The sequence below is a fragment of the Amblyomma americanum genome, chromosome 7 (genome assembly GCF_052857255.1).
Source record: "Amblyomma americanum isolate KBUSLIRL-KWMA chromosome 7, ASM5285725v1, whole genome shotgun sequence".
Taxonomy (NCBI): domain Eukaryota; kingdom Metazoa; phylum Arthropoda; class Arachnida; order Ixodida; family Ixodidae; genus Amblyomma; species Amblyomma americanum.
The window spans coordinates 77,210,095-77,226,979 of NC_135503.1; the positions used below are offsets into that span (position 1 = coordinate 77,210,095).

The window sequence follows — 16,885 nt, forward strand, 5'->3', positions numbered from 1 at the left end:
GCAGGCATGCAAATTGCCGCGGTGCAGCATCTTGCAGGCATGCAAATTTCCGCGGTGCAGCATCTTGCAGGCATGCAAATTGCGGCGGTGCAGCATCTTGCAGGCATGCAAATTGCCGCGGTGCAGCATCTTGCAGGCATGCAAATTGCGGCGGTGCAGCATCTAGCAGGCATGCAAATTGCGGCGGTGCAGCATCTTGCAGGCATGCAAATTTCCGCGGTGCAGCATCTAGCAGGCATGCAAATTGCGGCGGTGCAGCATCTTGCAGGCATGCAAATTGCCGCGGTGCAGCATCTTGCAGGCATGCAAATTTCCGCGGTGCAGCATCTAGCAGGCATGCAAATTGCGGCGGTGCAGCATCTTGCAGGCATGCAAATTGCTGCGGTGCAGCATCTTGCAGGCATGCAAATTTCCGCGGTGCAGCATCTAGCAGGCATGCAAATTGCGGCGGTGCAGCATCTTGCAGGCATGCAAATTGCCGCGGTGCAGCATCTTGCAGGCATGCAAATGCCGGCAGGCAGACTACTGTCATCGACACCGCCAGATGGCTGGCTGCCATGCGTCAATCCTGCCCACGCCTCCGCTGGAGCCACTGTGGAGGAGCGCCGCCCTGTCCCCGTCCCATTCTTGTGTGCAAATTACTATACGCTCCTGAGGAGCGTGGCTTTCCACAAAGCCCCTTTCTCTCTGGCGCAGCCCCTCTCTGCCTGTAGCGACGGTTCCGTCTTCTGTGGTTTTAACGGCGCCAGCCAGCAACAAATCAGCACGGATGTCGGCAGATAAGTCTGCAAGGTGCTCGTGAAAATATGCTGCTGTCATTTTCACCCCAGAGAGCTATCGCAATGGTCGACACGAGGAGATTTTTGTGAGACGCAACGAAGCAGGTACCATCAGCCTGAGCTTAAGGATAGATCATTAGAAGAGAGCGCTACAACGAGGGATTAGATGTCACGGGTGAGCACGAGTTATTTGACCAGGCGTATTGAAAACCAATATAAACAAATCAGTACCGTCGCATTCTTTCTCAGAGATTTTTTGAGGGGGGGGTATGCTTCCTGTAGGCATTTTTAGTTTGTACTACTGCACTCGCTTCGGAAGTGAGACGGTGTAATGTGTAGGCGCGTTTCCTGTCATATGTATGAGCCGTTCGAGACAGAATCGACAACGCAAAACATCAGCATAATCCGCCTTTTTCATTTTCCTGTGCTGCCACCTCGCGTACAACGCTGGAAGCTCACTGGTAGGGTACTGCGCGCCCAACCCGGCCGGACTGAGTGCCGCTCCGGAGCACGTTTTGTTGGAATCTGTCGACGATGCCGTGTGCCAGCACCTGGTACCTGGAGGATTTATAGGGTTGACTGATGGCTGGGTGCAAAGTCCGAGGCAGGCTGCAGCGCCCACCGAAGAGCAAATTCTTCAGAATCTCCAATCATCCGGCATGCGATGCGAACACCAGCTAGCAAGGGCCGCCGCTTCAGAGATGAAGGCTACATTCGGAACATAATGTTCAATGATATATCCCCGATCAGTGAGGTTGGCGTTTTCCGCTGTATATGCCTGCAATTCATGAAAGGTGGATACTACATCGTGCACGCCGTAGTACAGAAAACGACTAAGGACAACAGTTTTCACAAGCAATCGTTGTGCTCAAGCGCTGCAGAATAGCTACACGAGCTATAAAAGCGCAAGCGTACTCGAACAAAGCAGCTCTGCTAGCATTTCACTGTATTTTCCCACAGCACACCGCTGCATAGGTTAAACAAGCATGCGCGTCCATAAAGACGAGCGCGAGAGGCGATTGATCCATTCTGGCGATACCACGCAGAGCTCTTCATTATGGATATGATGTGAACACACGCATAACGCACCTTCTTCTTCTTGTGCCTCTTAATACATGGCACGTACCCACACGGGGGGGATTGGCCAGGGTGTAGTGACATAAGCAAGAAAATTTCCATAGGAGATTATGACAAAATTTTAGCACCATGCGTGAATGCTCTCGCAGCTTCTTTTTCATTGCCCGCTCCATCGCACGTTGAAAGCAGCTCACAGCACTTGTCCATTTGGCCTTCTTGCTTGAGAAAGCAAAAAGCGTCGGAACGATGTCTGGGTGCCACGGTGACATTCGAGGCCTTTTTGCCCATGAATAAAACACTTCGAGATAGACTGCACATGCATTTAACCACAGTACATCGTTCGTACCTGTCACAAAGTGATTCCCGCTCAGTCTTGACGTGCTTGACGGTGCCCAAGGGCATCCACGATCGTTGAGCCGGCGAACTGATTTTATCCACGCTTCGCGTCGAAGGCTGTCCCGGGAAGCGCTCCGAAAGCAAAAAAATTCAAGTTTGCTTCCCTTTACATATTGGGCATTGCAGCCGTATGCAGCACATTTCGTAGGTATCGCCAAATGCGTCGCGCTGAACGCCCGACGGCTGCAGCAACGCACCCCGCGTAGGAAGCCGGTTTGTTTACACTTCCACGGCCGGTCTCGAGTAGAGCGTGCGACCCTTCCAATATGTTTCGCGACACCACCGCCAGGGAATGGGCGCATGCGCAGTCGCGTCGTGAAAAAGGCGGATTACTGCTGCAGTAGCCGCACACAGCAATTACAGTAATCCCTCGTTATAACGAAGTCAGCGGGACGGCAAAAAAATTGGTTACAAGCGGCAATTCGATTCAAGCGACCACCTCAGAAAATCTAAAGCAGTCGAGCTTTAATTGTGCCACAACGGCGTGGAAGTCAAAATACAATGTATTCAGTAAAGCAAAACTTAATTCAGGTGCAAAAAAGGCAGTAAGCATTGGCTGTTTGAAGTTATTACCGGGTGCGTGCAGCCCCTGCTCTAATCTGACCATGCATTGCACAAGGCCGCGGTCGCCGCCCATGAATTCAACCTTTTGAATCCCGAAGGCAGTGGCCGCTTTCGTGCGGTGGGGGGTCACGGAAATGCTATGGCTCGAGTCTGAGGTTGTGTTTGTTGTGCTCAAAAAATGATTAGCCGCTCAATTTAGGTACACAGCGCGATCATGGAAACTGAACGGTTTTGCAGTGGGGGCTTTGCATGATTACGGGCACTTTTTTTTCCTCGAGGTGTACAGCTGTGCAGTTTGCAATTGAGTTTTTCGGTGCACCGTTGTCGACGACACTATGCTAATTCTACGTTTCGAGCCTCAGTGTTCGCGCAGTGTCGCGTCCGCGCCGTTGACAGATGTCTAGGAACAAAATTCAATGGCCCTGCCAAGCATTTCGACCGTTCGTTTAGTTGGATGGCGCGAATCAAGCATGACCTGCTTGAGAAAATGGCCGGGGAAGCACCGTGGTTGCGTTGACCCGCCATGTTGACAGCCCGACTCGCCGTTGGCAGCGCTCAGATTTTTCGTGTTTTCGGCAAGTTATCAGTCGATTTGCACCATCAAAAGTGCAACGAAGCTAGGGGCGGTGTTTTATTGCGATGCAGGCCGATTATGACTAGCAGCGAGAAAATTTCTAGGCCGGCTTCCCCAAGGTCGTCTTCCTGATCTGTTAACATAGCTCCTCGCGTCGAACACGGCAAAGGGCGTGCGACAGCAGTCGCTTGCGACCAGGCAGCAGCTCGACATCACCGTTATTCATGCTTGCAACCGCGACCAGCGGGTTGCCTTCTTGTCTGAAGTGAAAACTCTACGAAAAGACGTTGTTCGCGCACTTTCGAGAGTTTTGTCTGCTTTGGCCGATGTGAAATGGTTAGGCTTAGCGACGACGACGGCAGCCAGGGAGAAGCTCAGTTTGCTGCCGAAAGCTCACCTCGCTCTCGACTCGCAAGCGTGAATGGGCTCATAATCGGAGGGACACCTCTTCTGTGCTTTCTGGCACGTTTCAGAGCCAAAAATGTTCTTTAGAGCGGTAAACCTTTGCACACCGAGCTCACCCCTTGGAATGCTATGGCGCAAGTCTGCCCGCGGTCTTTTGGCCACTTTTCGGCAGCCACGAGACCACGGTTTTCTGGCATGCGGTTTTCTGGCATCGCAAAGCGTCATGAAAATTTTATTTTCGTTTGGATTCTATCACTGGGGACACCAGTGATGCGACTGCAACCGATTGGGCGCGCTTCCATTCGCATTCGCTGTAAACAGCTGGGGGCACTAGGCACTCGCTCGGTACCCGTTACTAGGCAGGTCATCGGTCGTAGGTTTGGTACCTTTGTGGCCTGTTCTGTGCCTGCCTGAGACTAATTCGTCGGCGGTATTAATTTGTCACAACATGCGCAAACGAGTCGCCGCTGCCGTGGCGATAACTCCGCTCGCCACTGCGCTCTAAGCGGCTCAAGCTCTTCGTTCGGTTCGAGTAATTCGGCTTAAAATGCAGGCGTTTTGGTCGGGACCGGAAGAGATTTTGAATAAAACGTTATTTCAAGCAAAGCGATTTCGTTCTAATGAGGAATTACTGTATTCGTTCTACATCTTTACTGCAAAACGCATAAGGCACTAGACAGCACAAGGCACCTCCTGTTTTAGCAGCTGCACATGGATAGAGGTGGCGGAGGAGCCCCACCAAAATTCTTTTTCCAGTGTGACAAGGAGTTCGCCAACAGTTGTCACAGAAGTTTCAGACACATGTTGCTGGATGAAAGGGAATTCTTTCCAATGAGCCCGTGTTGCTGTGGTGTGATAGGGTCACCAACATTACGGAAATGTCGTGTTGGCGAACGGAGTTTGCAGACTCGTTTCCAAGGAGCACTGAATGGTAAATAACAAATGTAAAATGTGAGAGTCCACTAAGTACAACAGGATCCTCGCACACCAAGCTTGTCACGTCAATTTCCCTCTATGGAGAGTACACTCAATTTGCTGCCTGTTTTAGCCATGGGGTCTAGCTAGCCCTGGGAATGACTGCATTCATGAGAGGCGAGTGCTGTTGCCATTCATTTCTTTACCCTGTTGGGGGAGAGAGGCGCCTGAGCATTTTTTCCAACACCATGAATTCAAAAAAATCTAGGGAAGTCTTCGCTTTGACTTCAGCCTGGCCTTGATTTCGGACTGCGGCAGATGGCCCTGGGTGCTGCATCCGATGCGCTCCTCACATTACTGATGCCTTTACAATACACAATGGATGTGGCAGAAGGATGCAACCTGCCGTTGCCATCTCACCTTCACAAGCGCCTGTGAGCGATCAAAGCGACGCCGCTTCACGTCCAGCGCCCTCCGTAGGATGCGAAGAGCTTGGGTCGTGCGTCTGCCAGTTGCGCCCTGCACCACGATGCGATCTTTCTTGCACCGGCGCTCCATCAGAAAATGGCTGCAAAAATTAGAGAGAGCGAAATTTCAGATCTACTTCCTTTTAATAAAAATACATTGACTACGCGTCATCAATAATCTTGGTGGCTTCATATCTGGCACCACTGATTTCCTCTCATCAGACATACCACACCTGCACTCTTTGTGGCATTTACTATGCAGCGAGATGATTTTATTCAATTTTTAGGGACAATTTGATGGTCGCACTTCAGACAATTCGGGCGTTTTCTTCAGTTCCTTGAAGTCCCAATTAGTGAGATTTTACTTTAATGGGAAACAAGTATATTATTGATAACATTTTTTAAAACCCCACCTCCATTTAACACTGGCGGTTGAATAAATAAATCATTGCATTTCACCAATACTTGATGTTGTACTGATGCTTATAGCTATGTCTGCACACAGAAGAGGTTACAAAATGTTATGCACAGACGTAAATCACCATTGGCCTTGGATCATACAAAGGTGCACTTCTGAAAATTCAAGCTTCTGATCATTTAAACTAAACTCCCTGGTCCCTTGAAGTCTGAATTATTGACTGTCTACTATAGTACATGCAAAGAGTAATAATATCACACAAACACAAGAGAAAACTTGCAGTGACTTTTGTAAGGCCCGTTTAAGTAACTAACATACATATTGCACTTTCAGTTCACAGTCACATTTATGAGCACTGATGTGTGTAAAAGATCAGTGGCACACAGCTGCAGAACACGCATGCAAACAGCAGATGCACATCACTAGGTCATAGCAATTAGAAGTTCTGTGTCGCTTCCTGCAGTTGGTTACGACTGTTTTTTCCATTTTTTGTACAAGAAACGTCATTTCTACAAATCATCTTGGGCACACTCATTCTTGTTTTGAGCGTGCATTTTTCACAAACTGTAAGCTTGAAGAAGAATTTTTTTTTCAAGACTCGCTTAATTTTTTTACCTTAGCTTTCTAAGGAGGGAGGCTACCCTTGAACACCAACTTTGTTTGTTTCTTGAGATATCTGAATGAAATTTTCAGGGTAGGCTCACAGCACAAACATTTCAAGAAATACTATGTTTCATGAAGCTGTGCACACTGGTTCTAAGGTTACAGGAGCATATCAAACTGGTTCACATAGGCCCCTTACTCCAGGTCTGGAGAATTTGAAAATGGTTATTCCTACATAGGTACCGCAGGGCAAGGCAAGGCCCTTTTGTTGAATTTCCTCGCTGAAAAATTTTAGCATAGCACTGAATTTGGTGTCATTGATTAGACCTCATTAGCCAAAATTAATTGCTTATGACAAATTCCAGACACAATATTCTGAATAAACGAGCTTGACTTGCCTTTAGAAATTTATTCAGGTACGGAAAAAAAAAACATGAAAATTCAATAAGTGGTTCCCGAGATGCAACCAGAATCTCGATCACCTCGCACATGAGGAAATGCGTTTCCAAGTGAACGGCGGGCGATGCGTTGTCACGCTTCGGGGTAGATGCGAGACAGAAGCTGGAGGCCACAATATCCAAGGTTGATGCCTTCGGCGCACAAGGCATGCCCGAAGCAAAGCATTCTTGCACCGATGAAGCTGCTGGTACGTCTCTGGAAGCGGCGACGCAATCGCTGTCTAGTAGCGATGCAGAAGCAGCTACGTGGCTGGAAGCATCGACAGTTTTTGGCGGCACGCTTTGCCGAACGAACAAACTTCATTGCACGCTTCCGCGCACCGAACGCGTGTAGCGTCTTTAGCTTTGCTGGACACATCGTGACTGACTGCGCAATAGTCAACAGTTTCCAGGAAACTGTTCGGACGGCACGGCGAGAGATCGAAGACGTGACAACGGCGATCACAACGAGAAAATGAAATAAAGAGCGACGGCAGCCGGGACAGACGACGCAGCGGCCGCCGCAAGAGGGGGTCGCCGCGTCAACGCGCGCAGCAGCCAACAGCGGCCGCACGATCCCCCGTGTTTTCGAGGAGCGCGTCCTTCACCCAATCACAGCCTCGCATTTAAAATGTGGGAAACTCGAAAGGTGCTTTGAGGGCCCCAATCACAAGCGAGCCATGCTCCCACCATGCCACCGCCACCGAAGGCGGCAAAAAAAGAGCAAGAATTCACGAACGAAACAAGACCAAGATGGCGGCGCTTGGTTCGCTGGCTGAGGAACAGCGTCCGCGCTAAGTTGGGGTATTTTCGGCGCTTTCTCGCAGCTCAGCGGGCACAGCGTGTTGTTAGATATTTAATATGAAGTACTTTCGCGATGAATTAGTCGTTCATATTTACAGAAAAGGTAGTTTGACACATACTGCCGGAATATGTACCTTCCCAAAAATCGACTTTTTCGCGATTTTTTGGTTTTCAAGAGCCGCGCCCCCCTTAACTTACTTGACGGCAGTCGCTGATCGCGTCGGTACTGCCTGGGCCAGCTTCTCCAAGTCACTGCTTCCATGTTCCTTCAACGCATCCAACAGCTGCTTGCGTTCACTGCAGAGACAGAAGCACAGCACTATGACGTGTACTCCTTCCGCACCCAGCAGCTTATTTGCAAGGCAGGCTTACAAGCAGACTTAAAGTGAAGAAATCTCTGATCATCTTAAGCTGAGCTGGCATCAGATACAGCAGTAACAACATGCAGCAGAACCTTGCTGTTATGTTCCTGGGTGCAGAGTTTTGCCAGCTGCTATGTCTTCATGAGCCAGTCCCACCTAACCTCCAATACAATAGAAACCCATGCGATACAGACTCCTCGGTTATGTCGCAACTGTGACAGCATTCCCACATGCTACGTCGCAACAGTGCTTTACCCTGCGCCAGCATTTTGACATACAACGTTCAGCGAGCGTGGAACAGCAGTGGCAGACTGCCTAAAGCGGAACAGACTTCATCTGCTTACCTGATTTGATTGCATGGCAAAAAGCAAGCACTTTCATGTGTTGTGAATTTTGGCTTTGTTTTTCCTGTGTTGCAGGGATTGCGTCTATTCACTGTCGCTTGCGTTTTTTAGCGCTAGAAACCTTGTTTCAGAGAGTGAATCAAAATCATCAAATAGCCTGTCTTTCTTCTTTAATAACGAATCCATCGACACATGGCCGCCACCGTGTTCGGTGGCTTCTGCCCTGCTGCAACCATGCCAATGCTGTCGAGCACACTTACAGGCAGCATGATTCTGGATGCAGCTGCTAGTGCAGTTCCATCACCGGTGCAGCACGAACAACTGAAGGCGCGAAAACGAAGCTGTACGACTGCTAATGCTGTGCGGGGAGCGCCGTTGGCTACAAGGCATGTTTCTATCATCCACGTTTGCCTTGTTGTCTGCGGCTTAACACAATTTCTAGGTTCCAATAGATGAAGATTCTGTAGGATTAAAGCGACTGCATTAAAAATGGAGCATAACTATTCATGCATGCCCAAACTTCACCTGCTATGCACTGCCTCCATCTTCGCTACTACCTGCCTTCCACAAAAGGCTGCTCAGGAGGACAGAGCCATCGCAGGGCATCTAGGTCATTCAGTGCATGCAAACGAGTGCGAGAACTGCAGAGCCTTGAAAATTCCAGTGAAGCATTGCTACCTTTACTATAAGTTAAAAATAATACAATCCCCCCCCCCCCCACCCCCCCCCCCCCGAAAAAGGCCAGACAACGATGGTACAATTTTTCTCACACACGCCTCCCGACTACTATGTTTCCCGGCTGGTACATTCCTTTTCAGAGGTCCTGTGGAACACAGAACAGCAGAGTTCTGTGGATAATTCTTAGCTGTAGAGTTTTTTACACAAAAGTGATATCCCACTCTGGACAAGCTGACAGAAGTTGTTTCATGACAAGTCAACAGGCTGCAGTACAAGCTCAAAGCAAGACTGCCAGTTAATACAGAGCCAACCCACCACACAGCCTCAGTACCTGTGGCCTGGCTTGAATGCTTTCACATGCCAATTCGCAATTTTGTGCCCCACTGTTATTAACCACAAGTAAACATTCCCTTTAAACTTCCTTCCACCACAATGAATCTGATGTCATAGAAAGTTTGCAGCATATTAAACAAAATAAAAATAAGAAATGAGCACTGAAGAACAATTTTGTAATCACAACAGCTCAGATGTACAACAAATCCTTAACAGAATCGAACATGTTGAAACAGATTTTGTAAGTTTCAGATGCCAGAAGCATCATATTCCAGTTATGAAAATTCTGGTGAGTAAAATGATGTGGTGCCAGCTTTCGCAACTATTTTAACACTAGTGCCATCAGCCATGCAATAATCAGATTCCGAACAGCTACGTCAATGTAATTGGATATTGTCACTGGATACTTATGAACACCCTCCAATGAAGCCTATCCAGGTGATGAATGGAATCGACATCTGGTCCGACGGCTGCCCAGAAAGACGCAATAAGGCACACGATGCCCTTGCAACATACGGGAAGTGCACCACACACCAAGGAAAAGCAGCCTTCAACGAGGAACAACAAAAATTTTTTGATCGCCTAGACATGTTACTGTGTTTCCCCCAAAAAAATTCCCCCAATATATGTGAAGAATGGCGAATCTGTTCAATTTGGAAAGCTGCAGTGGCAGAGTTTGAAAATACTGAGGTAAAGAAATGAGTCTTCACTGATGGAGTGTTTGAAGATTCAGGGAGTTTCGGAGCTGAGGAATACTGTCGCATGTGTAGTTGCTAGTTATAAAACGAATCACACGGTACTGTAATGATTTGAGTAACTGTGTTAAATAACCCTGATGCGGATTCCAAATAATGGAGGCGGCATATTCCAGCTGCAATTTCACCAGAATGTTGTACACCAGGAGCTTTGTGTCAGGTGTAGCCACATGTACAGTGTTTTTCAAATTACTCCTAGTGTTCTACTCACTCTGTTGAAGGTGTATTCCATGTGCCGATTCCATGACATGATGACACAGAGGCATTTGAACTGACTTATCCACTCAATGGCAGCATGGTTGATATAAGAAAATGGTACATTGCAGCGACATGTATACTGTAGTTAACGAGTTCCTTGCGGCACTACTGAAGACAGCGACTGCCTCAAACAATCACGAGAGTGCGTTAAACACATTCCTCTGTGCCTCGCCATCTGTGTGTCTGCCTGCAGCGTACATAGATATGGTTCACACCGACGCTGCTCCCGAGAGTAGAAGTGGCAGAATCGTCCGTCCAAATAAAAAATAGCCCGAATTTATCCCTCATATGATTTGTTATTGTCGAGATAAGATGAAGCAAAAACCTCGTGCCCCATTTACGGCCAGTGAACGTACTGAAAACGACAGTACAGTCACCGACCGATTTTTCAGACTCGAAGGGACAGGAAAAATGGTCCGAATAGATGAACAGTCCGAAAAAATCCGTGAAGTACAAAAAAACTACTTTATTGAGATGAAATCTGCTTAAAAATGTCACTGATTTTACCTCGCGACAAATTTCTCTTGCTGGCGACGATTTGCGCCTGTATTTGCGCCAAATTTGTGCTTTCACTCTACACGATCGACAGAAAGGTCACCGCATTTAGTTGGAATACTTCCCACGCTTCTTTGACGGACCTGGCGGGGCCATGTTGTCCACAACCCGAGTGTGCACTACACCGCTCGTCAAACACACACAAAGATAAGGCACTTTTCGTTCAAAGCGGCGGAACCGCCGGACACAATAACAAAACGGCGAACGGATGTAACTTCGTGAAGACTGAGCGCCACTCGGTCAACGCGGTCAGAGGAGCCCAAGTGACGAAACGGCGAATGGCAAACGTATGAGACCCGCAGTGATGGCTCAATGGTTAGGGCGCTCGGCTACCGATCCGGAGTACCCGGGTTGGATCCCGACCACGGTGGCCGCGTTTCGATGGAGGCGAAACGCAACGGCGCCCGTGTGCTGTGCGATGTCAGCGCACGTTAAAGATCCCCAGGAGGTCGAAATTATTCCGGAGCCTTCCACTACGGCACCTCTTCCTTTCTTCTCTCAGCCCCTCTTTTATCTCTTCCCTCCGATATACTAGATAGCTCCTGCACAATTTCCTTCCCCCAACGACCAATTTTCAACGTAAGGGACAAGCGATAACTGCCCGCGACAACACCGGCGACAAAAGCAAGTTGACGGCGATGACAATCCGGCTGCCACCTCAAAGTGTCAGAGATCGCAGGGACCTCTACTGGCAACAATCAGGACGTAAGTGTGTCAAGCCAATCCAACTGCAGTGTAAATCCACCTCAACCCAAGATGGCGCTTTCTGCGCCGGAGAAAAGCCGATAAAATGGCCAATTTTGGGCTGCAGGCGACTGAAATTAGTCCGAAAAATCGAACTTTCGGACTTCTGAAGTCCGAAATACCCGTCGCGAATATGTATGTGCTTCTATGCAGTGACTGACGGTGCCTCACCGAGGTCCGGAACATCCTACAACTCCGAATTATTGAAGTCCGAATTACCCGTCGGCTACTGTAATAACATTAATCTATCCTGAAGCTAGGAGTCCTGCTTAGAAGTGCAACACCATTTTGGAAACAATATTTTGGCGTTTGAAAGAGCAGTGGCACGAGCCACGCACGACAGACTCTGCAAATAGCATACATAACGCACGCACACAGTAAAGCTCGACTTGAAATAGTGTTTTGCACATGTACACCACAAAGCACGCAATGCTCTTAGCAAAACGCTATCCCATATGCCCATTTTATACTGGCACAACATTCTGCAGTGTCAGAACATCGCTGTGCACTCATCGCAGCTTTGGTAGTGCTACAAGGAATTACCGAGATGGAGTAAAATGAATGTAATTACCTTGGTTTTGTTAACAATAATCTGTATTAACCACACGACACATCATTATGATAATGAATTAAGGCCCTCCTGTAGAAGATGAGACTCGTTAGGTTTATTAATCTGATGATAAATGACACAGTCATCAACATTAATAGGAATTAAAGACTGGTGGGTGCCCGCAGGTGCACATACAGGGGAGGGTGCTCCACAGATGGTATCTTCCAGACCAAGAGTGTGCCCCATCAGCTTCGATCCACTAGGGGCGCTGGGGGGGTGCAGGCTTCACGGACGCACATGTGCATGCAGTCCATGTGTACTATTTTAAACCGGGTTTCAACTGTATGTCCTTTAGGAGGCTTCGCATGAGAGGCTGCAATCAATTCAATACAGTGGTTGGAACAGCGAAACAGGGTGGGGAGAGCCCCCTGGCTAGGGAAATACAGTCCAGCCCGCTTATAAAGAACATGAGCGTCACGCGGCGTCTGTTCGTTATATCCCGAAGTTCGCAGTAAGTGGACTACAGCTTTAAAGACGGTTGCTTGTCAAAACACAAAATTTTTTCTTTGCGAAAAAGTCTGTGATGGACGTGTGTTTTTGCAGCGCAGATCCGATGAGGGAGGTTTCCGGATTATTTTAAGCAAAAGCGTGCTCTTCGCCGAGACCCTTGGCATAGACAAGTTGTCTGAGGCTCTCTATGTAGCCCATTGCTACAGGCGCGCTTATGGGTGCTGGCTCCGTAGTTTCACCCTCATCTGATTCCTCCGCGTCATTCTCGTCCCGCACTTCAGAAACGATGCCCTCCGTGCACGGTTCCGCGCTGTCGGCGTAGTCATCGACAGGAATAAAATCATTCCAACCAATGTCATGGCCCCCCATGTCAGAGTCGACGACGCGCTGCAACAAATCGCTGCCGGGCTGGTCATCTTGCGAAGCATAAGGCTCGGCGTCAGACACTGTGTCGACGAAGCCGGCCTTGCGGAAGCAGTTCCACTTGCCAGTGGCCGTCAGCTCCGCCCAAGCCGCTTTCATCATCTCAACCGCTAAATACAATCGAAATGGGCACGGTGTTCCCGTCCAACATTCCGAATTACAACCAGGGCGACCAGGGCCCCGAAATTTGAACGAAGCCAATGAAACGTCCGCACCGCAACAAGAGTGACTGAAGCGCGCGATGGGGTAGACGTGCAACGCACACAGGCGGCACTCAAGCTAAAGATACAGACGCAATCGCCAGCGGAGAGTCCGCACCGCAACAAGAGTAACTGAAGCGCGCGATGGGGTAGACGTGCAACGCACACAGGCGGCACTCAAGCTAAAAATACAGACGCAATCGCCAGCGGAGAGACCAATGAGGGGCGTCCGTGAGCGTCACTGCAGCCACCTCTTGGCTCCCACGGAAGGCCTGCTTCACGGAGTGTGGCCTTCGCGATCGGCACCGGCGTGGTTGATCACGGAGGCCACGCACGGATTTGCAAGAGAGAGGAGAGGGAAGTGGAGTAGCGAGGAGGGCCGGGAGGGTGGTCTTGGAAGGTGCGCCAGCGGGGAAAGGGTAGCTCGCTTAAGAGCGGCACGAAACGGGGCGGGCAATTCAACCGCGATGAGGCTTGGGAAAACATACCACACGGCGGGCGCACAAAGGGGTTGGAGGCAAGTTATCTCGCATCGCGGCGCCGGGTTTACGCCGTCCATTCGCTTCCTCCGATCAGCAGGGCCTAATGATGTTCATTATACGTGATTTTGTGCCATTGAAATAATGTATATTTTGACGGTCGTGCAGGTCTCGCTTGTTGTATGCGAAAGTTTCTCTTAAGGGCATCAGTTTTAATTAACGAGCTTTTACTGTACAGTACACACCAGGTATTTCAGTGACCACTTCAAAAAAAAAAATTTTCTATATGAGCTTTCAGGGGCGAAAATATGGCTTTTGCAGCAGAGTATTACCGGTGTTGGCGGACACCAGAAAAGTGGTGAATAGTCTTATGTAGTAAGCCGGTTAACTAATTTTATTAATTTTTTAACTAGTTGAGTTAGACGCCTAGTTGCAATTAGAGATTTGTAGCCGGTCATTAGCAATAGCCACATCAGTTGCTTGCATTTCAAAAACTTGATTACGCTCACCACTGTGGCTCGACAAACTTTGGCTGTGCCGAGCGCAAATACATGTGCTTTCGAAAGTATGCAGACAAAGCAACACCGTCAGTGCACGTAATTAGTTGAAAACGACAAATTTTTGTCGAACCCCAGTGCCAAGGGTAATCCCGTTTTCAGAATTCTAAAAACTGATACGGCCATTACTGACGACCGGCTACAAATCTAATTGCAGCTAGGCGCCTAACTGTACTAGTTAGAAAGTTATTAAAATTTACTTAACCAGCTTACTACTCAAGACGATTCACCGCTTTTCTGGCGCCTACCAACATAACAATTATTGGTCTTGGGGGAAAGGAATTGGCGCAGTATCTGTCTCATATATCCTTGAACACCTGAACCGCGCAGTAAGGGAAGGGATAAAGGAGGGAGTGAAAGAAGAAAGAAAGAGGTGCCGTAGTGGATGGCTCCAAAATAATTTTGACCACTTGGGGATATCTAACGTGCACAGACATCGCACAGCACACGGGTGTGATAAACATGAAGTGTGGCAAGTGCGCTGCACGCACTCGCGCGCATGGGGGGAGAGAAGACGACGAAGTAGGAGAATACAGATTGGCTCGACCGTATGCTACGTGTACTGTTTCATTGCTAATTATCATTACTACGATACAACATATTTTGGCGACGAGGATGCTGTTTTGATTCGGGACCTTCACGTGGCCTGCTCACCATCCGTCATGAGCTTTTCTGGGCTTCAGCCACCACCACCCTTCCTGCCGACTCCTGGTCGTCCTGCCCTTCCATGGGAGCAATGGGAGCTGGCGTTCCGGAATTGCATGCTGGCCTCTGGTGCCTCTACTCTGGGCGCGGACAGGCGGAAGGCCATCCTGCTGAATTGCCTCGGACTGGAAGGTCAGCGCATTTTTTATACATTGGCGCCGCCGTCGTCCACTCCAGCGCCTACAGCTGCGGCTTCGCACTCCGGTGACGAGGCGCCCCGCCTTGACGAATTTGATGCGGCGATATCCATCCTGTCGGAGCATTACAAATCATCCGTAAATGTAATCGCCGCACGTCATCGCTTTCGCCGTCGAGTTCAGGCTCCAGGAGAGACAACCGATGAGTCAGCCTTGTCGACGACTGCGGGTTTGGGACCATGGCGGACGATATGATCAGGGACCAGCTGGTGGAGAAGACCTCGAGTTGCCATCTGCGTGAGCGCCTACTCATGGAAGGCTCCTCCTTGACTCTGTCGCGCGCCATGCTCCTTGCTCGACAGTGTGAGCAAGCTTCCCGGGAAGCCAGGGAATTGGCTGAGGAGGACGCTCCAGTACATCGTGTGAGATGCGAGCGCGGATCGAGACAAACACCACCTCAGGCCCATTGCTGCAAGTGCCAAAGTCAACCATCACAACCGGCTGCTGCAATACCAGAGCGCATGTGCTACCGCTGCGGTTCTACAACTCACCTAGCGAACAACCCTGCATGCCGAGCCCGCAACCGCAAGTGTCGTCGGTGCGGCAAGGTGGGCCATTTCGACTCTCTCTGCAAGTCGTCCGACCGTCCTGTTCAAGTTCAGCAATTTGCAGATACTGCTGACACATCGTCGATGCCGGATGGCTCCAGCAGTGCGTCTATTCTCAATGTTGAAAGTAAAAAAAAACGGAATTTTCGCCTCAGTCCTGATTGAAGGCAAGTTCATCCGCTTCCTGATTGACACCGGCTCATCTGTGTCAATTATTTCTGAAGACCTCTACCACCGATTCTTCGCTAAATGTTTCCCGCTTAAATCAACTGCAGTTCAACTATTGGACTATTCTAAGTCTCGGATTATAGTCCAAGGGTGTTTTGTTGCCACAGCAAAGTTCCACGACCGTACTGCCTGCATCCTGTTGTACGTTGTCTCGGGAGGCACAACGCTGCTGGGCCTGGATTCCATTGCCGCTCTACAAATGAAGATCAAAGGTGCATCGTTGGAATGTCTTTCCATGACACCTGATACGCCTCTGTTACCTCCTGAGTTACGTCCACACTTCGAACATCTCTTCTCCAAGGAACTCGGAGTTGCTCGTGGCTACGTGCACAAAGTCAGAGTGCAGGATTCCGTTTCTCCTGTTCCTTGCAAGCTCCGACGGCTGCCGTTTGCCATTCGTCAGCAGGTGTCCGAGGAACTCCAGAAGCTTGAAGCTCAAGACATCATTGAACGGGTCGACGCTTCCAAGTGGATTTCACCCATAGTCGTGGCTCAGAAAAAAGATGGCTCCATCCGAATGTGCGTCGATTTGCGTGAGCCGAACAAGGCTATTGTGGTCGACAGTTTTCCTTTGCCTCAAACGGAAGAACTTCTACATAGCTTGGCCGGGTCACAGCGTTTTTCGAAGTTGGACCTTGCCTCGGCTTACCATCAAGTACCACTTAGCCCTGAGAGTCGGGAATTGACCACATTCATTACCCATGATGGCCTCTTCCGCTTCAAACGAGTGTGTTTCGGCCTTGCTTCGGTGCCTTCGGATTTTCAGAAGATGATGCACTTAATTTTAAAAGGGTGCAAAGGTGTCCTCTTCTACATCGACGACATCATAGTCCATGGCACCTCCCGACAGGAGCACCTGACCAACCTTCGTGCTGTTCTCGAGCGCCTGTCCCAAGCCGGACTCAAGCTCAACCACAAATGTGTCTTCGATGTTCCGAAGCTCACTTTCTTGGGGCATGTTGTCAACGGTGAAGGACTGTTTCCGCTTTCTTCTGCCATCGAGGCGATTACGAAGGCTCC

The 16,885-nt window shown here is 49.3% G+C and overlaps 1 protein-coding gene across 1 annotated transcript in view; it reads right to left on the reverse strand.

Annotated features, from left to right (window-relative positions):
- Window positions 1-16,885, reverse strand: part of LOC144099329 (uncharacterized) — a 47,171-nt gene that overhangs the window by 23,047 nt on the left and 7,239 nt on the right. Inside the window, exons 3-4 of the mRNA XM_077632549.1 lie at window positions 7,638-7,736; window positions 5,131-5,278 (exon numbers count right to left, since the gene is read on the reverse strand). Of these exons, the coding sequence (XP_077488675.1) occupies window positions 5,131-5,278; window positions 7,638-7,736 (247 nt within the window). The remainder of the gene's footprint in view (window positions 1-5,130; window positions 5,279-7,637; window positions 7,737-16,885) is intronic.